At 40.3% G+C, this 27,267-nt stretch overlaps 1 protein-coding gene and 1 long non-coding RNA gene across 4 annotated transcripts in view; one reads left to right on the top strand and one right to left on the bottom strand.

Moving 5' to 3' along the window:
* The window catches only part of ctnna2 (catenin (cadherin-associated protein), alpha 2), a 305,218-nt gene extending 284,719 nt beyond the window's left edge, over positions 1-20,499 (top strand). For all 3 annotated transcript variants that reach the window (XM_044189180.1, XM_044189183.1, XM_044189181.1), the window contains exons 14-18: positions 1,251-1,364; positions 7,605-7,786; positions 9,213-9,318; positions 17,810-17,944; positions 19,368-20,499. In XM_044189180.1, coding sequence (XP_044045115.1) covers positions 1,251-1,364; positions 7,605-7,786; positions 9,213-9,318; positions 17,810-17,944; positions 19,368-19,655 — 825 coding nt within the window. In that variant the 3' untranslated portion in view covers positions 19,656-20,499. The remainder of the gene's footprint in view (positions 1-1,250; positions 1,365-7,604; positions 7,787-9,212; positions 9,319-17,809; positions 17,945-19,367) is intronic.
* Positions 20,500-20,727: 228 nt separating this feature from the next.
* Positions 20,728-26,416, bottom strand: LOC122873023. The gene is made up of 3 exons (XR_006377350.1): positions 26,285-26,416; positions 25,806-25,988; positions 20,728-25,705 (listed from the first exon to the last, which is right to left on the bottom strand). It is a non-coding gene; the product is annotated as an uncharacterized LOC122873023 (long non-coding RNA).
* Between the last annotated feature and the right edge of the window lie 851 nt (positions 26,417-27,267).

The following is a 27,267-nucleotide window of genomic DNA, read 5'->3' as shown; positions in this document are numbered from 1 at the left end:
ATTAAAGCATTATTTTGCAGATATTTTGTTGTATTTAAGTTGCTTCTTCTTTAAAATATAACACTGCTCCGTGTTTTATTTTCCAATTTATGCATAGACCATCCACAAAATATTGTCTAATCGTCGAGTCATGGCTTGACAAACCAATTTAAATATTTTGAAAGTTGTGAGAAACGAATCAAGCAACTTATTAACCAATATTACTGACAGAGTTGTTAGATCATTATAACTACATTTCGAGGCATCTGACATTAGCCAAATGCCAAATGTAGCAAATATATCTTTGACAATAATTTTTACATGTACCAGCGCTACAACAGTGCATTGCTGTAGTTTTCTTCTCCTTTGACTTACTGTTAGGCTAAAAGCTTTAATAGGCTAAAAATGTTGATTAATGTTAATTAAATAAATTATATTAATAATATTAATACTATTGAGTAGATGTTGGTGGTAGGTCTTCTCAGTTGTAAAAATTCTTGATAAGTCGTTCCATTTCATAAAGTGACCAAATGAAAAAAAGAATCCTAAAGTTAAACCACTCTGTGTAAAAATTAGTCTTGTGCAAATAGGTCCAGATATTTGCAAATGAATAATGCTCAAATGCAAGTTGTTCACATGTTCATTATTCTGAGGTCAATCAGTGACTAATTGTTGCTATTTATGCCTCTACTTTTCATCTCATTATTTTGTTGATGAGTTCTGTGTTAAAAGGCCGCTGGGTTTTTCTGTCCTATCAGGTATCTTTTATTTTTCATTAATGCTGTTAATTTGAAAAATACCTATAATTCCTAATTTCTGCATTTTCAAAGAGTGTCACCCATTTGTTATTTAATTTGACATAAGACCATAGGTGAGGGAAGGAGGTATGGAAAAAACTGCTAGATCAACTCACCAAATCTCTTCCAGCCATTTCCCCCTCCTTTCATTGTTTGTTTAAATCTACTCTAGAGGGAACCTACAAATATGTCCATTTAAACCACGTTCAGAGAATAATATGTGAGATTTGACTCTTTTAATTATGTGACATCACTGTCTGTCAACTGCTGAGTTTGGTTTGAGCTAAAACGCCCCATTATTTACTATATACTGAAATGACAACACAGGGGAACATGTGCTGTCTGTTTCCCGCAAAGTGGGGTATGAAGGCAAAGAAAATTGCCCTTTTCAACTGTGAATTTAAGAGTTGATTTTTTCTTTTTCAGTCTCTCTCTCCCTCTCCCCCACCGACTTTATCTTTGTGTTTCTCACAGACACCAGAGGAGCTAGAAGATGACTCTGACTTTGAACAGGAAGACTATGATACTCGCAGCAGGACTAGTGTCCAGACTGAAGATGACCAGCTTATTGCTGGACAGAGTGCTCGGGTGAGTGGATGTTCACTTCCCCACTGTGGTGAAACTTCTCAAATGTGCCTCAGTTATGGAAAAAAAATACAGAAAAAGGTAACATCTATTTGGTTTGGGTAAAGGTTGGACGACAAGCTCAAATTCATCATGTAAGTGACTGTAGTGTTATTGCTTCAGTAGTAGGCTGAGGTGCAAATTGAACTGCATCCCACCCCAACACCAACCCCTGTTCCCTGACCATACTTGAATCAATTCGTCCAACTAGTTCCACTTACATAGCATGAAAGTCCATTTAGATGATCATAACAAGCGGGATTATTTTAAATAAACACTGTTTAGGGAAGGCAGGTGTAAAATTGCAATCATAAACAAAGGAGTAATTAACAAATTCCCTTCAGATGCCAGACAAAATACAAAATACAGTATAGGACAGTGCCAAGGCTTCAGTCGCAATCACCAGGGTCTGGGCTTTGTTGCACATTAGCAATTTTTCACTTGGGCCCAGCTTAAAGAACATTAAGAGGGTATCAGTGCTTGCTCCCCTCCAGTAACACAGAGGCTTTAGCGGTGTGTTGCATGTTGAATGGATTGTGGATGGCAGGAGTATGACTTGGCCCAATGCCTCTCCCTGTGGCACAGGCCTGTATTATACTGCCTGAGTCTCTACACAGTCCGCACACACAGGGGGTAATGCACAAAGAAGGGAGAAATAAATAAAACCAACACAGCAGCTTATTATGATAATGATCACTGCTAAATCATGGAGTAACAGTAGCAGAAGTAGAGAAGAGTCATAAAGTCAGCAAACTGACTCAGTAATGTCAGTTACGTAGTAATATCTATCTATCAAGTTTGTTTGGCTAGCTAACATTAGCCTTCGTAATCTACTGGTCAAAACAGACCAACTAAGACTGTAGCTGCAAAACTCCTGAGTGTATTGAATTGAGCAAGGGTGTGTTTTATTGCTAATGAATTATGAATTAAGAGGAAGATTATTTCTTATTTCCGAATGTACATGGCCTTGCTTTACATCTATCTGTCCTGTCTAGTTTCCCTCCCATTAATTATTCTCTTTCAGCATTTTAAAAATGGAAGTTCTCAATGAAATACCCAGTCTATTTTAAAATGTTGCATCAGTTTTTAATATCATGTACTGTGAGTGCAGCCAACAAGTCCTTCAAACTAAATGACAAAATATGTTGTTTGTCATTGCTTGCCAAAACAACACAAATGAGCATTTTTTGAACTGACGCCCCGATTGGCAGAACAACACGTTTGTTAATGCCTTCTAAAACCGTTACATCTTATTGTTACAAAAATTGTTCATATGACCTTTGTCTGATCTGCACTTGTATGGTTAAGGATTTTTTTAGGTTAAGGCACCTGAACTACTTGTTGAAGATTAGGGAAATGTTGTGTTTTCAGTTCAAAAAGACTACTTTGTAGAGGTCAGGGAAGGATCGCGTTCATGGTTAAAAGAAAACATTGACTGTCTGTAGGAAAGAGGAAACAAACAGCAGTCTCCCGTGTCCAAATCACACTTTTTGGACATTCTCAGAACTAGTAGCATGTTATTCTGAAAATAATAACTGGCTCAGGGACACTCTGATCATGGGTTTAAAGCCCTGTTATGACAAATTATATAATATATACTCAAAAGTAAAATATGAATTTCACATTTCAACACGTTTCTGTGTTTATATTGATATAATCCAAATTCTACATCCATATTTGACAGTCAAGCAAATCCTAATTGACAAAGAGCCATTTAGATCTCATTTGATTTTGAAGTACTCTTTAGTAGTCGAGAATGTAAGTTTTGTTTTATTAATTACTCAGTTAAACTGTTGAACTAAGAGATAACTCAAAAAAGTTTAGCATTGTCAAACTGGAAATCCAACCATGAAGAAAAAGAACAGCCTTCGGGTGCACAATAGCTGCTCCAGGATGACTGTGGGGGTCCTGGGTGTGAAGTGCTTTGAGTTTGTTGTATGTATACTCCCACTAAGGCTCCCGCAGCGTAACATTGCAAGGCCATCTGAGCTTAGACGCACCAGCGCTGCCACACAAAGGAGCTTCACAGCACCAAACTGTTCACTAGTTTTCCTGGCACTCAACTGTGCTTTGAGTGGGCTGCTCTTCTTGGGAACAGTCTGAAGTCACAGTGTGTCCCTTTGTCATAACTTGTTGCTGTAATATAGTGATATACGGTGGATTAAAAGGTGACGTGGCTGACTGTAATGATTGTTCACGCAACCTTAATTAGCAAGCTGTGTACTTGTGCTCGCATCAAATAAATGCACAACAGTGTGTTATCAAACGTGATTACTCCGATTTGAACATAGCTCACTATATATCTAGCATACTGACAAAGCCTCTCACACAGTTAATTGATGTTGCTTTTTCCACTCATAGACACTGTTATGCCCTCAGAGACTAAACATTTACACACAGAAGGACAAGCACATCCATAAAAGATGTGTTTGCTGTGAACCACTGGTGATCTGCCCATTCAGCCTCAGCCTGTCATGCCAGGATAAAGCTTGCTGTCCTCTCATGGTCATGCCAAGCGCACACTAGTGCTCTGTGTTTCTATTCAAACAGACAAGAGGAAGCGTAATCCATTTTCTCCATAGGAGCTGACATGAGCACACTGAGGTTTACAGTCATGATCCCTCCAAACCCCTCCAGGGTGCGGGTATCACACACAGGACACAGGCATGATATCTCCCTCTCACTTTCTCGATCTCACTGTCCCTCACTTGATCAGTGTAGAAAGAAATCAAATCAAGTCCAGGGCAGTCCAAGGAGCCTTTGTTCCCAGTGCTTTGTCTTATGTGGTGCTCCACTTGTCACTTCTATTATACTTACACATAATGCTAAGTTATTAGAGCAAACATGCATAATGAGAAGGCAGAAAAAGACACAGGGGAAGGAGGCCTGTACATAGTGTCTCCTTCTATTAGAAGATGCAGACATAAACTCTCCTTCTATAACACACCACGGATAATGCACAGGACACAAAGCCTCCCTCCCTCCCCACACACACACACATACACACACCCAACATCTTTTAACACAGTGATTGGATAACACTGTTGATAGGTCATCCATAAAATTGAACTCTGAGTGTCTGGGCAGTTTATTTCAAATGAAACAAATTAAAGTCATTTCAAGACGCCGCGCTTGGTGAAGAAACCCGGAAAGCGCGCTAATCCCTGCAGACGTAGCCGAGTCGCAGTGTATTGGCACAGCACTCCCTCGGCCGGATTTGCCACTATGTTAAGCTCCCAAGGCCCGCTCCTTGTTGTTATCAGTAAAGTAGGGGAAGGGATTTGGGGATAAGTGAATTCTAGAGAGCAGGGGAAGAAGAGGGAGCGGGGGGGGCTTCACCAAGTGCCTTCCTGCTCCCCTGACGTCCCAATTGGCTCGTGTGTTTAACCCCTGCGCTGCAGCTTTCTTTTGTGTTCAGAACCCCTCTCTCTCTTCCTCCCTGATGCTCTCTCTCTTTTGTCACACCATTTTCAGAGTGAATTTGAATACCAACCAAATCCCTCACTTTCTCTCCCCAACCTCACTTGATCCCTAATTTTAGAAAAGGAATTTTCAATCCAAAATGTTGAGTTTCAAGAGACTTCGTGCTCCCTTTAGCTGTTTGGGAGAGGAGTTCATCTTGGTTTAATGCAGCTCTTATGTGCAGAATACAGGGGGGAAACATTTTGATTGCACTTACAGAAATAGCCATACCTAGAAATACTTGGATTCTCAATTTACATTCTTTATCTGACTCGTTACAATGGCATTTAGCAAAACCATAACTGTACTTCTTCTCAATGGTGTACCCACCATTTTGACACCAGCGGCATACTGTTCGGTGTAATTATAGAAATAAGTGAATAATTGATGCCTCAACAGTTGGGTGCAGGAATAATATGAGCAGCAAAGATATGCTAACGACCGCCCTCGAGTCCTGATGTCAGAAAGATCTGCCTGGTGGCACAGTGCACTCACCTGTGTCGCTATTGATTAGGCAGCAATTACAGTACAGTTTTGCCTACATTATGTTTTTGGCTACATTAAAAATGAACATGTAATCAGCAAACCATAACCCAGGGAGTCACTGACTGCCCAGAACCACAAGCTGAGATCACAAGCACCCTTAAAGTGTCAGGACTAAAATGCCTTTTGTAGTCCTCAAGTTTATATCTATAAATATTTGTACTATTATTCAAAGTGATTTGAATCTAAAAACAGGTCATAGTTGTAATCAACAGCATGAATAAAACTTTCTTAAAAGTAAGACACAGCTACTGTTGTGTTATATAAGACAAACTCAAACAAGCAGGACTAAAAGTTCAGTCAGCCAACCATGTGGAAAGGATTATTACGTGAATGCAGAATATGTATAGCATTAACATTTGCCGTGTAGGCTCTGACCTTGTCACTCCCCACAAAGAAACACCAAGCTCAGCACAGCAGGGAGTGGGGAGTGACAATAGTAACTCCCCGCTAGACTCAGAGCCTACAGGTTGATGCTGGGATGGAGGTGGGGCTTTTTGAAATGCTGTATGAACAGCAGCAGTAGCAGCATAGCTTTCAGGTGAGCGGTGTGGCAGCAGGCATGGCAGCAAAAGCAAAAGCAGGGCACTGACAGCTTAAGCATATTGCCATAATTGAAAGGGTGCATTGGATACGTGTTGCAGTGAGAAGAGTATGCCATGTGAGCTGACTTGGGTCTGGACTTGGGTAGACATACAATAGATGTTGTGTCATAGAATAAATAAATGGTGGTACAGGGACCCCAGACCCGCTGCCTACTGTGTGCAACCCATAATTCATAGCAACACTTGCAAGCACACCTGCAAATTGTAAAGTTTGCCCTACTGGAAGTATAGTTAGAATAGTTTATTCCTCATTGTGTAGTCTAAATACATATTAACTTGGTATTTGTTTTATACGTGAGCAGTGTTTTCACCCCACACGCTGTTTAATGGGATTTGTGTCGCGCTGTTGTTTGTGTGTCTTGGCACCAGCAGCAGAGGAAATCTACACTGGGCTTGAGGGGGCTGGTTTTGCTTGTTTGTTTATGCTGTTCGGGTTTTATTTTTTTCAAGCTAACCGCCATCAAAGCTTTGCACCACTCTGCTCACACAGTGATCAGTAGGCCAAAGCTCATGGACACATCTGTTGGCCTGTGATGAGAAAGTTGTGCCTCCATGCTTCTCTATTTCTGTCTGTAATTTCAATTTTCTCTATTTCACCCCCCCCATTCCTGCTTATTTTCTTTCAAAGAATTTCAGGAAGACAAGTCATCTATATTTTTTTGTTTTCATTTTCCTCCTGACACATCTACCAGGGGACATGAGCAAAGTAACGCACTTTCTCACTGAGCTCACCCCGCACCCCCACACACCAGCTTTGCTGTGAGAGAGGGAATAAGGAAGAGGGAAAAGGAGGACAAGGGCGATTATTTCATTAAGAGAATAGCAATTCCTGGAGGACAGTCAATAATAGATGAGGTTAAAAAACAATGGTGACTTTTCTTTTTTACTGTACTCGTTTTCTCTCTCTGGCTCTCGAGTCAATAGAATCGACCTAATGGAAACCAGGTTACTCTTCCTTCCATCTCACCTCCTTGACATAATGTTGAACAAATGCATTATTCATTCTCTGGTCTAAGAAGCGAGGTAATTATACATTTATCTCCCAAATAATACCGGGTACTTACTGCGCCTGTGACCTTGCCACAAGATTTATGCCATTTTGGACCTGCCCCCAAAGGCTGTTGAGGAAAAAAATGAAGGCAAAAATGGATTTGCTCTTTATGGATATAAGATGTCAAGGGGTTTGAAAAGGTCCAGTCATTAAATGTAAAGTTTAGAACTTTATTTTGAAGCATTTCAGAAGGGCAGGGATAGTCAGACTCCAAACTTAACGTTCAAGTTTTGTAGGACGGATTAAAAAGTAGACTGGACCGAAAAAAATAGAACAAATGGTGCTACAGCTCTCCCCTTTATATTCTTTTCTTTATTCTCTTTCTCCTTAACTAATCCCTGTTCTTATTCGCCCCTTTCCTCATTTCCCTATCGTTCTCTACTCCCTAACCTTATCTCCTTCCTTTACCTAAAGTCTTCTCCTCTGCCATTTCCCTCATTCTGAGCCATCTTCCTAATTTATTCTGCTCAAATGTACTCCCTTAAAACCTCTTACTCCTCCTCTAATGCTTTTGTTTCTTCCATACTCCCCTGTTGCCTGCAGGCCATCATGGCACAGCTTCCCCAGGAGGAGAAGGCCAAGATTGCTGAGCAGGTGGAGAGCTTCAGACAGGAGAAGTGCAAGCTAGATGCAGAAGTGGCCAAGTGGGATGACAACGGCAATGACATCATTGTGCTGGCCAAGCAGATGTGTATGATTATGATGGAGATGACAGACTTCACCAGGTAAAAATGACACCAAATACTAAGCAACAAAATTTAAACCTGCAATGACCACTTGGCCACTTAAAGGCAGTAGAAACAAGCTGTAAACACTGATGTATTATCATATTTTAAGTTCATATGGCTAATTTGTCAGCAGCTTATTTACACATCTAGCAGATACACAAACTCCAGAGGGAAATAACTGTCTTCTTAGCTGCTAAATGTTCCACCATGTTCAGCAGCTAGTTGCTAACTTTGTCTTTCTGCCGTTTGGTGCTGGGTATGTAGTGTACAGTTGGCATCAGAGGTTTTTCAGTGCAAACAGCTGCCTGGTGCATCTGAAAACAGGTTGATGAGAGCAGTGAGAGTGAATCAAAACAGAAATGTTGTGCCATAAAACCAAAACTAAGCTTAAAAAAGCTGAAGTTCTGTACAGTTTAGGGTAATTCTCTGTGGGTTCAGCACTATGAACAACCCTTTTTACATACAGGTAGTCTTTTGATCCATTGTTTTTATAAAAATATTGCAGCATCAAGTAAAGGGGGATTGCTGAGAAAATGTGCCTCTGCAATGCCCCAGAGCTGCAAACTGTTTTGTTAAAGTGACCCAGACAACCTTTGTTTTGATCAGACAATGTAGCAACGCTGTGATTCAAAGATATACTGTAATAGATAATCTGTTTTCATTAAGAGTCTTGTCACTTATGTTTACTAAAAGCCAGCAGCTTTCCTCTCAATCTCCCCCATCTGGGCTCAATATATCAGGGAAATCCCTAATGCCTAACTGATGGTTATCTGTCTCGTGTATGGAGTTGTGATCCACTGATATGGCATGGAACAAACTAAAAATAAAAAATAAATCAGAGCCATGAGTGATTAGTCATGAGTGATTATGGCTGTGGTGCTGTAACTGCACCATTATTACTTGGCATTGACCCTCAGGTTGGTATGAACAAACTGAGTGTCAGCTTAGCACTGACTAAAAATGAGACATCACACACAGACAAACACACTTATCTTAGCCACATTAAGTTTCCCCAGGCTGGCAAATCAAGAAAACACAACGCAGATCACAGCCTCAGTTGTTGGCCATTATTTCCCTCTCCTGTTTTATTTCCTACTGTAACTCCTCTAAAATGTATCCTGTGTTACTGTTAAAAACAGCAATCTTTTGTTGCTTTGTGCTTCAAGAGCACATCTCTATGATACATCATTAGGGACAAAGGTATGCTGTATTTGCTACATCCATTATATGGGAAATCTTGTATTGTTGATTGAGTGTCATGTCTCTTATTCCTCCTGCCAGCTACAGCAAATTAGCTGCTGTATGAGCTTGTGTGACACAGGGGTGAGATCAGTCTTTAAAGGGAAGCTCTGCATGTCCTCTGCCTCTGCAACTCCACCCACATTCCCTTTTTCCTTCTTTCTCACTCCTTGAATTTTCCCAGAGGCAAAGGCCCCTTGAAGAACTCCTCAGATGTGATCAATGCGGCTAAGAAGATTGCAGAGGCTGGTTCCAGGATGGACAAATTGGCCCGTGCTGTCGCAGATCAGGTAGCTGTGCAACTGTGTCTGTCACTGTCATTTTTAGCGTTATACTCTCTATCAGTCTGAAACTGTCTCTGACTGTGTCATCGTAGCTGGCGGCGGAGCAAATTTTGAGTTAGAGTAAGTGGGCATGGCCATTGGAAATCTTTAATGTGGGCATTGGGCTGTGTTGCCGCATGACATTGTCTCCCAACGGGGCCAACACTGAGAGAGCAAGACAGCAGAACCAAGTTGTGTCTCCAATATAATTAGCTCCCAACCAAGGTGTTGCATTCATTATCAGATGAGTACCTCTCAAAAACACGCTGACAGGCCATTTTCAATATCTAATCAATCGGTGCCGTGCCTAGGGAAGATGGGAGTGAAAAGAAATAGGTGTATACGCTCTGTATGTGTGCATACAGCAAATGAAGTGGGAGGTATTTTAGAATCCAGCACTACAGGTAATGCATAAGCTTCTTCTTCATTTCATCTGTCTCTAATAAGACAAGACTCACTGATTTATTAAGGCAGCCTTTTGTCATTGTAATTGTTGACTGCTGTTAGCTAGCAAACCCTTGGAATAATTATTTTTGGTTTCAGTATCACACGCTGGGCCTCTTTCCAGAGCTGCTTAGCTGCTGAAGAAACTCATATCAACATTTAGAATCACAATAATCAAATCTTTGTCTGACAGAAAAAGTCAGAAAGTGCTTCATTCAATGTTAAAAATGTTTTAAAATTTGTGTACTTAGACATAGATCAGGTTCTACACCAAAAAGTACCATTTACTCCTTGACTTATGATCTAAAGTTTTAATCTTTTAATTAAAATATGTTAACAAGCTTTTGAGATGTCCTGCTAAATAAAAAGGAAGGGAAAAAAAATAATAACCTGCTTTGCAGTTAGAATTAACCCAGCATGGGGAAAAAACTTTACACTATTTCCCATGAAGGCATTTTATACTATCATACTATCATATATGATTTCACGTTCATTCAGGAGGCGTAATCCTATCTAGGGTACTGTATGTTCATAATCAAATGAACATGCAGAGTTTAAATTAAAGTACACACAAAAATGTCACTCAGGGTGCGGTATACCAGTATAAAGAGATGATTTTCACCACCTACTGTATATTTTCTTTATCCCGGGCCTTCTTGTGACAATATGTGATTTCACAACAATATATCGACAAGCCTTCTGCTGTTAGCACAGCGCAGAATGCCTGTCAGTTTGAGTGGCTGTAGAGTATGCTAAGCTTTCAACTGACCAGAAGGCATCTTTAGTCAAAGCTGGCACTGTGCTCCTCATGTCACACTGCTCTGCTCTCCAGAGCATATTGCACTACAGAACGAAGTTTCAGGCTATGAAAGCATAACTCTGTCTGTTATGCAGTAATTACCCCAAACAGAGAGATGAAAAGCAAGAGTTTGAATCTGTATGAGCCTTGTGTGTAAACACTGTTGCATGTTTCCATGTGTGAGAACATTTGTCACAGAAAGCAGGTCTCAGTCTGCGTCAACATGCTTGTGCATGTTGTTCAGAGCAGGATCTGGGACAGAAAGGACAAAGTAAGCATGAACATGTGTGCCAATGTATTAATTTCTTAGCTTGTAGGATGGCGAGTGATGATTAGTGTCTAACAGGGTTTAGGTGGGAGTGGATCTGTCACATGGCAAATCACTGGCAGAGCCTGTGTCTGAATCAACAGTTGCTGTAATGAAAAGAGCAGGTGGCTTGCCATTTTTAATTCTCACTTAAATGGAACCTAGACCAGTGTTTACTGAATATTCAAAGCCTTCTGTTACACTTCCAGATACATCAGAGCTATGTCAGGAAATAAAGAGAGGCTTGAGGACCTTTTCATTTCCAACATGTATTTGCTATAAAGTGTTTTCATGTGAGGCATTTGGGGCATCTGTTTGCCATGCCATTCAGTAAATGGAATGAGTTATTAAAAGTTGATACAGCAAAAGTTTGCTTTTATCAAGCATCTTAATGGAATTACACAACAAAAAACATAACCTTGATAATTTGTCTTTATTCCGGACAAAGAAGACAAGTATTTTGCATTCACACATTATAGTAGGTAACCTGTGCTTGTCGAGAGCGCTGTGGCTTGACAGTAAGAATAAAGGCTGCTCCACTGCTTTCAGACAGGTCCCTTAAGTAGCAAACCTTGTCGCCATGACTGCACATCAGCCCTATTGATGAACACGTGTGAAGCAGAAGGCAATTCTGCGTGGAAAGTTGGCAGGACGGCGAGCTCTTTCATAGTCATTTAAGCACAGCACTTGACGTAGAAAAAGCCCTCGAGGTACCTCACCCCATTTGACTCCAGCAATCCATTTTTTCTACTCTATTTCTCCAACTCCATTTTCCTTACTCTGCTTCATTTTTTAAGTATGCCTCCTACAGACACAATCTACATAGCACTTGGCAGCTGTACAACATTGGGCGCACCTATTCTGAGACATACATAAATTGTTGAGTGTTGTGAACAGCAATGGCAGGTAACAGCATGTATCACTCTTGCTTGAGATAGGCAGCATTTGATTGCTGCGTAATTCTGCAGCACCATGAGGCTTAAAATTTACCTGTGTTGGTGGTCCTCGTTGATGTCAGTACTGTCGTGTAGTAATGTTAAGGTGAGTATTGTTATATAAAGTTCCTCAAACAGCAGTAAATAGTGCTTTTCTTGGGGGCGATTTTTTAAACACGGATTAATTCCGTTGTTTGACTCAAGATAAAGTGCCAATGTTCTTTGTAATGAAGGAACATGTTACCCAGTGCAACCGTGTGGCTCACATGGAAGTCTGTGGTGCATTAAGACTTTGGCTACACAGACTTGTCAGTAGGATCAATTCATTGTTGGTTTTGGTCTTTTCATGGGATTTGTTGACAGTAACAAAACTTTAGAGTATTGCCATTCTTTAACTGTAGTTTATTACCTTCAAGAATACTTTTCTTTTGCATTGCATTCATGAACTTTAACTTTAACCTTAAATAACTTAAGTGTGTAAAGTTGTTGTTTATAAATACTGCTAAACACATGCAAGTTTAAAGCTAAGTATTCAGAGTTCCAGGTTTCACTAAGTTGTCACAGCGGAAGGCTCTGTCACATTAAGTGCAGAACAACAAGAGCAAAGCTCTTGTCGCCTCTACTGACAGCAGTGAACTCAAGTGTGACTGATGATGTAATTAAAAGGCTTCTCAGTAAAAACAAAAACTACAGTTTAACAGGAGCTGGCTACAGAGGAGTCAGTACCAACTATCTTCAAAAGTTAATGCTGTCGCTGAGTCAAAATCTTGTATCTCAGAATTGTCAGCTACTTTCAGAAAGAAAGAAAACAACTTTGTTTGTATCTTGACCAAAATACATATTTTATTTATTTTGAAAGGTTTTTGAAGATTTCCTCTGCTTTAAATCTAATATAATTTCTGATGATATGTCAGTGCCTCACCCCATCATGCCTTTAGATGCAAAAATTATTATAAGTATTTCTGAATGCATAAAGAAACCATGTAATCCTTCTGTTAAATTAAAGCAGGGGTTTTCAAAGTCTGACACTGTGGCCCCCCCTCAGCCACCCTCCCCATGTCGATGGGACATTCAGAACCTCAGTTATGTAAAAAAAAATTAAGTGCAACATGAAAAAAGGTGATTTTAATGATAATAATGATAATTTCTTTCATTCCTGTTATTTTTCTTTGTCTTACTTCTATTTGGTAAATAATCATGCTCTAAGTTTTGGAACTACAGTTCCCATAAAGCTTTGGGGGATGTTGCAATGGATTCAGTGAGTAACGCTATGGGCTACATCTTGAGCCCCATTTTTTAGCCTATGGTATATTTATTTTCATTTTGGCAAATTGGCACCAGTAAAAATATGCCGGATTAGCTATTAGGAGTTCCTGTTTGCAATATACCCATGGATCTACAGACAGCTATCACTGGATAACTTTGATACTGAAGAAAACTTAAAAACGTAATGATTCTCAGGCAAGTTCTGGAGTTATATGGATATCTTTTTTTTATTTCTAAGCAGATTTATTGGACGTTAAATCATGATGGGAATAAACACCAGCGATAATGATATCCTCAGAAAGTGTAAGCCACACTGTATATAAAAACATGTGTATCATGTCTATGTGTTCAGATTTGACTGGGTTATGACTCCGAGACGGAGTACAATTTTCACCTCACACAGTATTTTTTGCCTCTTGTCTCTCCTTATGCGCCCCCCCTGCAACTCTCTGGCACACCCCTGGAGAGGCGTTCCTCACAGTTTGAAAACCTCTACATTAAAGCAGCAAATTTGAGTCACAGTTTGTTTTAACAATTACTGATATCTGTCATTAGGATTTGAGTATGTACAGTAGATAGGCACCTTGCTAATTGAAGAGGATAGACCTGATATTTTAGTATTTTGGAAATGTGATTAGGGCATTAGTTAGAACAGTGGTTCGCAGCCTGGGGAGGTCAGGACCCTGCCTGGGGTCCAGTGACAAATCAGCGGCTGTCACAATGTGATGGAATAAGAAAGAAAAATATATCTATTCATGTTAGACAAACTATGTTTATTTTTCAGACTTGTCCCTGTTTTCCTGTTTTTTTGTAATATTGGATGCTTTCACTTCTTCAAATCCTTTTAAAAATATCAATAAGACAAGGAAAAAGGTTTGGAACCACTGAGTCAGGCTATGCTGACAAAATCACTCACTTAATTTTAGGCCATCTCACATTTTCATTTTACTATGATACCTATTATGACTATGCTACTTTTTACTGTTTATACTATTGCCTCAGAAATTTGTCATAAGAAGAGAAGCCCCACTTTTCATGCTCTCACACCACATGCTGACTGTCTATCTGTATATTGCAACAGGACAGGTTGCAGAACCAACTTTCAATATAATGCTAATATGGCAGATTACAGATTCAAATAAATGAATTTTCAAATAGAATGGGATGTTTGAAAGATTTACATCAATGGGAACACCAGGTCACTGTAGGTTGCTCTGCTAGTTAATGGTGATCCATGTTAATTTTTCCATTGAGAATTTAAATGTGCAAAATGCCAGATGGTGGAATATAACAGAAGGAAGACAGAAAACAAGTGGTTTCGGTATGAACTAGAACACAGTAGTACACAGTAGTCTTTGGTGGAGATGCCAGAGGCTGGATGAGCAAATAGAAAGATTACCAGCTTTCTTGAAGTAACTGACAGGTGACAGCTTACCATCACAGGGGCTGTAGTTGTCCAGTCAGTTAGAAGGCATATTGTGTAACTGTGTGTAACATGCTCTATTTGAATCTGTCACTGTACTGTCATCATGTCATCCCTCTCTCTCTCAAACATCTCTCTATTATATTATTGGATATGTAATGGAGCAGAAATAAGGATAATGTAGTAAAGTTCCATAATTAAAGAGCAACAGCAAAAACTGTGAAGATGAAAATAAAATAACAGGCTAAAAATGACTACTTTTTACACTCTGAATAATTTAGTAAAGGTCAGTCTTAGCCTGCTTATAAATGCAGCATCAGTCCGAGGTGTGACATGTGTTTTGACAGACTGCCACGCTATGATAGTGTATTGCCCTCATCTCAGTACCAGAGTTCACATTATCTTCCTGAATTATCCATTTGGAGCACGTTTCATTCATTTTGTGGGGAAAAAAACAACCCAAAGAAAAAAGAGATTTCTCACCTGTTTCTCTGGGCTGAACAAAAAATATTCCTTAAGTGCTGAGATAAGCACTGAGGTCAGGAGGAGTTTCAGAAAGGCTTAGTAAAGTCAAGCAGTGAACCACACAGTTTCCTCACTAGTCTGTAATGAATGTTTTTCATATGATGGACAGAGAGAGAGATAGAGAGCTTCAGTGGGCCTGGCAAAGTAATGGGCCATACAGTTTATTTACATCAACAGGGAATCTGTGGAAGAAATGGACTATTAGTCAACTGTACAACAGGGAACAGTTGTGTCATGTCTGCATCAAACCTGCCTGGGGCAGCACCGCGCGCGCGCGTGTGTGTGTGTGTGTGTGTGTGTGTGTGTGTGTGTGTGTGTGTGTGTGTGTGTGTGTGTGTGTGTGTGTGTGTGTGTGTGTGTGTGCGTGTGTTTGTGTGTGTGTGTGCCAGCAGTGTGAAGTGCAGTTAGCAGTGATGCTAGCCAGGACTGGCGGTGCAGTGATAATGTCCAAGGAGAAGCTTCCCTCTGCCTCACTGGCTGCTCTATGAGCTAGCAGCTCCACCTCAGTCTGCATTCAGTGCCACTTACTTAGAGGAAGCTGGATGCTGGTGGCAGCTTTGGTGTTATTTACTGTGTTGTTCAAATTCCTGCTCTAACAGCGGCCTTAACTAGAAATGTAAATCATGCCTTGAATTGCTCTTTGCAATTATATTTGTAGGTTGAAGAAAACAAACGTTTCATTTGGAAAGGCTGTTTTTTACTCACTATTTGTGACCATCAGCGAAAGGCACTTGTGGCTAATCAATACTATTTGACTTCTCAGAGAGAAGGAGAGAAGATGGGCGGCCAGGAAAGCTACAGGTCCTGGAGGGGGTATAATCATATCACAGCTTGATGTTTAACTTGCTTTCCCCCTTTACTCGAGCCCATAAGACAAGGAAATGAGCTGTGCATGTCCCCACACAGTGCTGCTGAATGTCCTAGTTAGGACCATTTAATATTAATGGCTAGAGGAAAGGTGTTGGTACAAAATGATGCTCACAGTGTTTAAGCAGCTGATGCAGTGTTCTTAACCCACTGGGAGCTTAGTGGGCCATAGCTGACACCTGGAAGGCTTCCAGATGGAATAATAAGGGAAAACTGTGTGATAGTAGGAGACCTCAGTAGGCTGTCCTCGTATTCCCTTTTGGTCCATTTGCTGCACTGTATGATCTGGTTTCTTCGCTGTTATAGTAGTACAAAGTAGTACAAAGGCAATCAGGACCAGGTCAGAACTTCTAGTTCAAAGAAAAAAATGAGAGAGAAGAGAAGAAGAAGAGGGTTACAGAGAAAGTGGCCTGTGGAAGCAAGTCTTTATGTTATTCAAAGTATTATGTCCATTCATTGTTGATTGATCTATTTTTTTTGGGGGCAACAAGTTTGCTGTGACAAACTTGTTTTATGTGAAATGAATCAGTTTGAGATCCTGCAATGTAACTCAACTTGCCTTTGAAACTCAAACTTGCAACAAACCAGCACTGAAAAAATGTTGGTCAACATCTTCCAGGCTCAGTGAAAAGACATGTAATTACTGACCTAAAATGCTGGAACCCTACTGTTTTTGTTAGGATTGTTGTCCTCGGTTTTCTGCTTAAAGCAGCCTCAACATCAGAAACCAAGGTTCCTATAACAATCCAGTTTGGAAGAGAATTCACATTTCAAACCTATTTGGGGAAAAACATACACCCTTTAAAACCAGATGGTGGAATAAGCAGCTTTAGATTTTACCAATAATGTCTGAAATAAGGCCAAGAACATTTTTTCCCCTCCACATTCATTGGCTCAATGACACATCTAGTGCCTTGATGGTCATGAAATAATTATATATACTTTCTGTCAGATAACCTACAATTGGCTCTTTGTTCAACACTGATGATCCAGTTTAAACCTAAAACAAACCATGGACTTTCTGGATTAACCAAACATTGTGAAAACAGCACTTTTTGGCCACAGTACTCAAATTGCAAAAAATGTAACCAAGGACAGGAAGCGAGATGTGATTATGCTAGTTTGCATTTTGGCCGATAACTCCTAAACCATAGGTCCTGACATATGTAAGACTGCGTGGCTCAGCACAAATCAATTGCACGTTTGTTGTCATCGCAACCTTGATGGATTATGAATTCTGTCTCCTGATGATCAACATTGCTATTATAGTCCAATTGAATACTCTTTGGCTGTGTCCAAAATCACTCCCTAATCACTTGACTAGTGCACTATACTTACCCTCTGCCATATTATTTGAGTGTCTTTGAGATACAGAAATTATATTCACACGTCACTGCACCTGTCAGTGATGATGCAGATTATGATGAGTCACAAGTGTCCTAAATCTCAGTTTACTGGTCAATGGGGGAGCAATTTCAAACACAGTCCATGTTAGTATGTACAAACACATTTGACAGCAATTACATGTAAATAAGAAGTGAGGCATAATTCCTTAATGTCACAAAAATGATATGGCGTGTGGTGTGTCAAAGGACATTAAGATGTGCTCCATACTGCCACCACAAGGCCAATTGTTAAACAGCAGCTATTGCACAGTAGCCTCAATCTCCACATTTTTTACATTAATCATATTTGTACTACCTGCTTCACTTTTGTATTACAGAATTGGGATATTGTCAGTCATGAGTGATGAGACTCAATAAAAATATCTGCCAAGGCCTTAAAGGTGTTTCAAGCCACATTCATCTGCTCTGTAAAAGCCAATGTTCACTTATGGCTTATTTCTTTGTGTGTTTTGATGATGTGTTTCCTTGTGCCTCTTTTCCATTTAGTGCCCTGATTCAGCGTGCAAGCAGGATCTGCTGGCCTACCTGCAGAGAATTGCCCTGTACTGTCATCAGCTCAACATTTGCAGCAAGGTGAAAGCTGAGGTTCAGAATCTGGGCGGAGAGCTCATCGTGTCTGGGGTAAGCCTATCCTTACAGAACAGCACATGGCTAGCTCCACTATCACTGATGCTCTAGATAGGCTTTTAGGCTTGAATCACTAGACTTTGGTCAATTTAAGACCATTTTTATGCTCTTCACTGCGGGTAGGCAAACCTTTTAGTTCAAGGTCATGATGAAGCTTGGACGACCAGATGAAAGGTCATGCAGATTAAGGCTGATGCATTTATTTCAGACCAATTACCATCTGATAATACCAAAAAGATGCACCGCAGGCTTTTTTCCATTTATATTTTTCATGCCTCATGAACCCTATTATCACTGAAAACTCAAACTAAAATCAGTCAATTATCCCATATTGCTTGCATTTAACTTAACTAATACATTTGCAGCATATTTCAAAGCTTTCAGTTTGAATTAAAAATATTGATTAGTTTGACCAGAATGATCCTCATGATAATAATTATTCCATACATGTGTTCCTGCAGCAGTCATATGAACATATGTAGATGTGACATGGAAAACCATGTCACATCTACATATGTTCATACATACAATACATTTCTTAGACTCTTAGTTCAGATGAGCAACAGAGGAGGGATCCCTCTTCCATGACAGTCATTATAAAATCTTAACAACTCTTTTTCTAAACTTTACAAAATATAATTAAAATTTTTACAAATTTAAAAGAATGTTGCTGTATCCACTAATATTTAAGTGAAGTAATGTGTGGTGATATCCTCAAGTTCTTTAACTACACACAAAAGAATGATTCCTATCAGGTTTATACAGTGGTGTACACAGACTTTAAATGGACAAAAAAGCAGTGCTGTACTCTGTATCGGCCAATATAGAAAAAGTGGAATTGATACATTCTTATTGTTTTGTAACTTCCTTATTAACTGCCTTAGAATGATTTGTTCCTCTAATTGAAATCAGACTTGACTTTTATCTTTGCTTTGGGCCTCCTTGCATGTTGTGTTGATACAGTTCTTCATGATTTCTCAGGACTGTATTATAGTTTGTCTCACATGAGATACGCAAGAGATTTTAACCTTTTCATGGTGGCCAGCTGGAGTCCACACTCATTAAATCTAAGCAGTTGACTCGTCTCAGTGTGAGGTAGGAGGAGGCCCACTGGCCGCCAACCATTAAATGTCAGCCAAACAAAACAGACGGAGACAGAGGTACACCTGACCCCTGCCTCTGCTAATTAAGAACTGCTAAAATAAGAAGTCGTATAGCGAGGGCCATGTTTCTATCCTGCTTAATTGCCAGTTGCAGCACAGACCTCCTAGGTACTATGTAGCTAATATGTCCTAATGTTCTTGTTGAGTGCTAGAAAGTAATTTTTTTCTCTTTACATACACATTAACTTTGTTGACTTGACAATTAGTGTCTCTCTTTCTCTCTTTCCCCTCCAACTCTCCTTGCCCTTCTGTAGCTGGATAGCGCCACCTCTCTGATCCAAGCAGCCAAGAACCTAATGAACGCAGTGGTGCTGACTGTGAAGGCATCTTATGTAGCCTCCACCAAGTACCAGAAGGTGTATGGAACAGCGGCTGTTAACTCACCTGTGGTGTCTTGGCGCATGAAGGCCCCTGAGAAGAAGCCTCTGGTAAAAAGGGAGAAGCCTGAGGAGTGCCAGACCCGCGTGCGACGAGGCTCCCAGAAGAAACACATCTCCCCTGTCCAGGCCCTCAGCGAATTCAAGGCCATGGACTCCTTTTAAGGAAAAAAAAAAAGTCATGCTTACCCAAGAAAAACAACAAAACACGACGGTGACAAGTTGAAGAAAAAGTCTCTTTTTACGTTGTGTTAACCCACCTCTGTTTGCCCCGTGTGTGCTTGGTGACACCTCAGGAGGACTACAGTACATATTAAACTGCCACACTACGGCTCCTGTGAACACTGTGGGCCTCATGGCTCACAGGCAGCCAGCACACACACAACACTATTTATCAATCTTATTGTAGCTTAATATGTGAGAGCCAAAATGTGACACAAACACAAGTACTTTTGAAAAAATGGGAGTTAAAAAAAGAAACATATCAGAGAAGGAAGAGTGGCATTTTAAATATTTGTGGCAGTTGATATTCTAGCTATATTATTAACGTGCTACTGACTGGCTGCTTGTATACACATTTAAACTGTCTGAATGGAAATCCTGAATGGTTCAGTAGAGGAGTTATTCTAAAGGGAATATATCAATATTGGTACGCTCCCTCTTGATATATTTTTTTTTTCAATTTGAATGTTACCTGTAGTGCTAGGAATAACTTATGTTTAAGATACCTGAAAGTGTCGGCATCCAAGTAGTTTCCTTGTTCCTGATGATTATAATATTAATCCATATGGTGTTTTTTTCCAAAGCACACTTATGGTCTGTTGTATTGCCTTTTTAAATTCAATTTATTTAATTATTACATCACTAACTATGATGACCTTGATTGGAAGTTGTGTAGCGTATAAATATAGACAGAGAGGTTTGAATAGTTGAGGTTTGCTCAAAGAATAGAAATCCCTGCATACAGTACCTTTATATTCACCCTTCTCTAATAAATCCCTCAACTTGACCCTCAAAGTTTCACGTGTCTTTCTTACTGTCACGTTTGAAGAACCCTGCAGTAGCTACAGTATCAATCTATGAGTATTACAGCCGTGATGCCTTTCATTAATCTGAAGGATCTGACATAATCATTAGAGATCGCCATGCAAGACCGACAGATGAAAAGATTCCGGAGGAGGAAAAAAAATCAATTAGTACTAAAAGCTTACAAGAATAGGCATATTGATTCAGGGTCATAGGTCAAGTCCCATTATTTCAATGTGACTTGAGATAATTGGTCTTAGGTCAGCACTGCTATCTTTGTGGTATTTTACCAGGTCCTCCACACAAACAGTCTGCCACACTTGCCAGACTTGCATTAAACACAGGTCATTTTGACATATCTGAGACTTTTTAGCCACGCTAGCTGTGTGGCTCTGGGGATGGCAATGTCAGTCAGTCTGTCTGTTAGTCCACTACTTTGGTCGGCACTGACATATCTTAACAATTATCAGATGGATTGTCATGAAATCTTTTACAGACATCCATGGTACCCAGAGGATGAGTCCTTCTTACTTCGGTTACTGACATATTTTAACGACTATTGGATGGATTGCCATGAAATTTGGTACACACATTTATGTTCCCCTCAGAATTAATTGTAAAAAATTGGGTGATTCTCTCTTGTGTCCATCATTAAGTATAAATTTTAATTTGTACAATACTTTGGTTTATGACCAAATACCTGCAAAACTAATGACATTCCCAACAGCCTCAGCTGTACTTTAAGTTTAGTGCTAATTAGCAAATGTTAGCATGCTAAACTGAGATGGTGAATGTGGTAAAAATTATACCAGCCAAACATCATCATGATTGAATGTAAAAGCTGAGCTCTCTAAAGGCAAAGAAAAATCATTGTAGAAATTACAAATGAAGTTTATAAAGATGGTCTGGTCTTTGGGAAACCACATAGACCTGGCTGCAACCTCACTTCATGCCAAGTGATTTCAATGAATTAGTTCATTTTAAGAGACAGCACAATGCAATCCTTTTAGAAAGCAGCTCTATCAAGCCCCTACAGGCATCACTGACACACCATGCCATTAAAACAGGGAGAGCAAATCAATTGATTGCTTAACACGACCTTGATCTCTCGTGAATCAAATCAAAAGCGTCGACAAGCATAATTGTTCCAATAACGGCTCACGGGACACTAGTTTAGATAATTCAGCGGTTTAGTCAGTGATAATGAATAAGGCTCTTTATATATCCACATTGTACTGCTAATGGCCATTAAACACAACATGCATCAGGCATCCATGCATCACCAAAGTATCCTGTGTTTAGGAAACAGGGCCGCAGGAGAGGAACTGTAACACAGTCCAGTTAATGGAGGATTAATTCCTGGCTAGAATAATCCCTGTGTGTATGTATTTCTACCATCGAAATAAAACATGACATGATGGCTGACAGCCTGTTCTCTTTGAAAATTAAGAACAAATAATTAAAAAGAAATAATGATGGTAGCAGAAATGCCACTGCAGTGTCGGACATTAGTACTGATTTGAGAGATGTCTTCATGGGATGTGCTGTATTAAAAGGATTAAAACAGAGTTCTAATTTAGTTAAACAAATCTCCCTCAGACCAACTATAAAAATAGACGGAGAGGAAAATGACTTAAAAGTCCCCGAGGCAGAATGGTGATGAACAGCATACAACCAGCTGCTGCAATATGGTTTTTGGCTTTTGGTCTCTGGTGTCAGATGCCTTCTGACACAGAACACACTGGAGACATCTGCACAGATGGACTTCAGTGTTGTAAAGGGACCTCTTTTATGGCTGCAGTTGTTTTATAACGCAACTCAAAAATTAAATCAGAGAAAGTGGAGTTGAATCATCTTTGACCTGATGTCATAGTTGAGTCTTTTTTTTTTGACCCATTCACCAGAAAGGTTATCAACTGAACAGAAACATCATTTTTGGAGAGACAGCTGAAGTGTCTTCTAAAGGCACGGTAGAGTTTTATTTGGATTCTCTCATAAGGGCAAAAACATTTGTGATACAACACACATAAATAAATATTTTACAGTGGGAGAATGATTTCAGCTTTAACCCCTTAACACATTACTACCACAAATTCATTGCAGTTAGTTTTTGGGGAGATATGAAATAAAAACCTCAGGTTTTGCCTTCTTTCTTTATTTATACTTTTAGCTCTTTAGATGTTCTTCCCGGAAAGGATCAAACCTGTTTCTTTTTTGTCTAATTTTCTCAAGCAAGCCAACAGCCGATGAGAGTCTAGAAATTTTGTGATCTCACCTGAATGCTGGGATATGCTCTGCAAAAGTCTGGGTAACACACACACACACACACACACACAGAGCTCATTTTAAGGCCTTGTGCCAGTAATTCTTTTTGCATGCTTCCTTCAGCTCCAACTACAAGTCCTTGAATGTGTCTGAGGCAGTCAAGTGGGCATGGCATTTCAATGTGGCTGCCCAGACTCCTCTGCCCAACTCATTCTACGTTTTCAATCTGAAAATCCAGACTGGGAGGATGTAAATGGTTTTTACAATGTCCCCCCTGGACAATGTCTCAATCTCTCACTCACAGCTGAGAAAAATCTTTAGGCTCAGTCTCAGGGGCACTGGCACAGCAATATTCATCTTCACATCTTAGCAAAATATTTCATTTTACAAGCTTGATGACGTAGGGACTACTTGCAGGGCTAGTTGGTGAACTTCTATAGCTGGTGAGCTAACTGCTAATACACCAGCCATACCAGAACGTACTTGTGCTAATCAGTCACAATGGCTCCCCAAGCTTCTTTCTTTTTTCTCTGTACTGTTCTGCTTACTCTCCCCTGGCATTCTGTTCTCGGGAATGTACATCAATTCATTCAATAAACACATATTAAGGAGGGGAGAGCCAAGAAGCTTGCTAACAGTCAGTTAGCTGACACAGCAGCCTAACTGTCAGCTAGCAAGCTTGCTGTTAACTTTGTCTCTAATGGTTCACGCAGTTTATTCAAAAGACATCGGCTTTATAACCCTTCCTCTTTTGTGGAGTAGTTAGTACTCCGACAGAGGTTTAAATAAGTGGATCGTGTAACACAGCTAACAAGCTGAGATTCCACTAGCTAATTCCTCAGATCTTCAAGATCTTGTATGTTTTGTCTTCCTGTTGAAATTGATTTTATACAGTAACATTTCTGAGTGATGTTTCATATATAATAAATAAGCTCCTTTTGCTTTTATTAGATTGGCACTTCAGCATGAAGCACAATGGGAATGATAGACAAACCGCAACATTGTTTTACTATTTACAAAACAATCAGCATCCATATCTTTGTGTGCATACAGTACTGTACCTCTGGTTAACACACTGTGTTAACCAAGTCTGATGTGTAGAGAGTGAACAAAAACTTGATTTGCACAAATCCTCTCAGTCACGTTGAAAGAAGCGCTGTGGTACATGATTTAATTTTACATGTGGGTCTGGTATGCAAACTAAAGCAAATCTATGGAGTTCACCAGTCCTCCAGAAAAGCTTTTATAATGTCCATGGATACAGTATGTTGAACAGGTACAGCCGTAAACACTGGCAGCTGACATGTGGACTCTGGATGCTTTCAGAGGCCACTGCCTTCGGGCAGAACCTCCCCAATTACCTTCTCACCTGGATGGCAGTGATGGACAGTTTGGGGGGGGGGCAGTGCTGTCTCCAGGTGTGATGAACAGTGTACTGCTGGGTGAAGAGTTTGAAAGGGGACCAGGTCCATAGTGCAGTCTATGTGCTGTGTTGGCCTTTAGAGTGATGGACAGTTTGGGGATGGGGGGCTGTTATTTTGTCAGTTTCATTCTTGTCAGTGGAGGGAAGGAGGGTGAGAGATGGGCAGTGGGAGTGAGGGGTGGGTCGCTGTAAGAGGCGTCCCATTAGGGCTGTGTGTTGAGGTGGGCGGCAATACAGGGCCTTGGGTCTTCCTGTCACACCTTCTGAAAAACAGGTTTAAAGAAGGTTGACAGTACTGCAACACCAGTGTGCATGTGGGGTGTTTCGGGTTGCTCCTTGCAGACATCCATGTAGGATAAATAACTTGCCCCCTTCTTGTTTTTAAATTGTAATCAAGTTAATATTATTATATGAAGGTATGTTTTGAATGACTCTTCAACATCTTCGTTTACTGTATCATTTATAACTTGCAGTCTTAGCAATAAACAGATTTCAGCCTAATTGTCTCTCACTGTTATTTCTGGTCAGCCAATGCTGTTTATATCAGCAGTAGATCTACAGGAAAAGCAGCAGTGAGCTAAGATCAGTGGTTAAGTTAGCCACTTCATTTATCCAAAGTGCATTCACCCTAAAAGTGAGAGGGCATATGTTTTGGCCCAGTTACAGTGACTATAACAGGACTTGTTCAAAGAGGACAAGTAGTTTGAATCTGCCTTCGTAGATTATTTCTTAAGATAAAAAAAATAGGTCTAAAATATATCTCAAAAAGAGCATAACATTTATCTTCAGGCTGCTCTCTGCTTGTTGTCTGTACCTGATTTCTATCAGATTTTTCTTTTTGAAAAAAAATTTAACAATCTTTTGACAATAATCTGTTGACTGATCCACCTCAACTTGTTCTGAGCACTTTAACAACTTCTCATTCATGATGGCTTAAAGGTTGAGTTTATTTCATTCTTGACCTCGGAAACAGCAGCTATCTAAATAGGTCCATTTAGCAGTTTTTCTGTAGCTTTCAGTCATATCGCTGATCTCCATCAGCAGATGGAGTCAAGAAAATAGTCTTTGTCTACATGTCCTGCTGTACATTTTAGGGTGGTGAACTGGCACAATTGGCTACTGACTACTAACTGTAGTGTTTTCTCAGGGTTTCACACAGACTTAATTAGGGCTGTACCCAACACAGAATTTTGTCAGTTGGATTTGGCTGTTCAGTACAAATATTCGACTATTTGTTCCTTTTTTTTTCTCCCCTCTCCAAATAGACTATCAATCAACGCTTTATTGAACTGCCAGATTTTTGAACAGGGTTCTGTTAGGTTCTGTAATCCCATTACAGAAGGACAAGGGATTATAAAAAAAGTCAGAGATGCAAGTTAGAAATCTTGGTCGCAGTTTCACAGTAGATTAAGACAGGCAGAGTGAGCTGGGCAGGTGTCAGGGAAAACAGACGAGTAACTGGACGGAGCAGGCAGGCTGAGATCAGCAGCAGGGAATGAACCTGAGGTACAGGCAAAAAACAAGGTCAGACAGGAATCAAGCAAACAAGAAGAAATAACACAAGACTAGAACTAGAAACTTGGCCATGGCGTTAGTCCTACGTTGGCGAACTGGAATGATCTGGTGAAGACTGGAGTGAAGAGCCGGTGTAGATATCCTGCAGGGTCTTGATTAGTGGATGAGTCACAGGTGTGCAAGTGATTGGCAGCAGGAGAGAGACTGGAGCACCACGCCCAGACAAACACACACACACACGGACAGAGATAGGTGACAGACAGGGGACCCTGAAACATTAGGGAGGGGAGAACAGCTGAAAACACTAGGAATGAGGAAGAGGAACAGCTGGACCATGACAGGTTTGGCGGGACGTTCAGGGTGGCAGCGAGGTTCACGTAATATAGTAAACAAACCAAGTTAGCCCTCCAAGCAAATGCATGCTAACTACGCTAATGACAGATGGGAAATGTGCAACAGCATTTTTTGCCAACACTAGATATCAATAACGTAACGTTATCTGGGAGCCTGACCGGGCAAGGCCTCTCTTCCTCTGAGCAGCTGCTGCCATCTCACTCAGACTCACCCTGCTTCATCTTCATAGAGCGGACGGGAAGACTCAACGTAGTGGAATGATTTTCCCCCGGAGAGCAGCGTGAAAGCAAGGAGCGCTCACTCTGCAGCAGTGCACCGAAATGTTCCCAGAAGTGCACTGCACACTGACTGACAAAACAAAATAGACTAACAAAACAAATAAAAACCACTGCTCGACTTGAAGAATCTCCGACTGATGATTCAAATCTTCGACTTTCAACAGGGGGCAGCCCTAGACTTAATAACAAAATATCTCATTAAAGAAGTAATAGTTCAACATTTTGGGAAATACACTTTGCCTCTACTTGCTTTCTTGCTGAGTTGTAGATACAAAAATTGATTCTAATTTTTTTTTTTTTAACCTTTGGACCGAGCCAGGCTAGCTGTTTCCCCCTGTTTTGTCAATATGTTATGTCAGCTGCTAGCTTTAGCTTTGTAGTTAGTGTACAGGTATGAGAGTGGTTTCAATCTTCTTATCAAAGCAAGTGTATTTCCTAAAATCGTAGAAAAGGTTTCAGTCGTAGTCATCTGGACACTGTTTTCAGAATCAAGACGTTTCGGCTCCCATCCGGAAGTCATTCCCTCAGGAGGGAATCTGCCTGAGTATCTGTTAATAGCTAGTTTCACCTGAAACTGACCTAATAGTTTCAAGATGGCCCAGTGATCAGTAATCAGGCCTATTGTTCTCTGGCTGCATCTACTTCATCGGCTCCCATCCGAAACGTCTTGATTCTGAAAACAGTGTCCAGATGACTACGACTGAAACCTTTTCTACGATAGAACACTCCTGGACGAATGAGGGACTACACCGTCTTATTTCCTAAAATGTTGAACAATTTCTTCAACACCAGCCCTCCCAAGTACAAAACCATAGGTGTAGTGATTCCTGATGTGGGAGTGTGATGGTGTACGAGTTTCAGTAGTGCATTATGTTTGACAGCCAACCTGCAAAAAAATCTTGCTTCCTTTATGCGG

The sequence above is a fragment of the Siniperca chuatsi genome, linkage group LG3 (genome assembly GCF_020085105.1).
Source record: "Siniperca chuatsi isolate FFG_IHB_CAS linkage group LG3, ASM2008510v1, whole genome shotgun sequence".
In the NCBI taxonomy this organism is placed as follows: domain Eukaryota; kingdom Metazoa; phylum Chordata; class Actinopteri; order Centrarchiformes; family Sinipercidae; genus Siniperca; species Siniperca chuatsi.
This window is presented reverse-complemented; position numbering and strand designations above follow the sequence as displayed.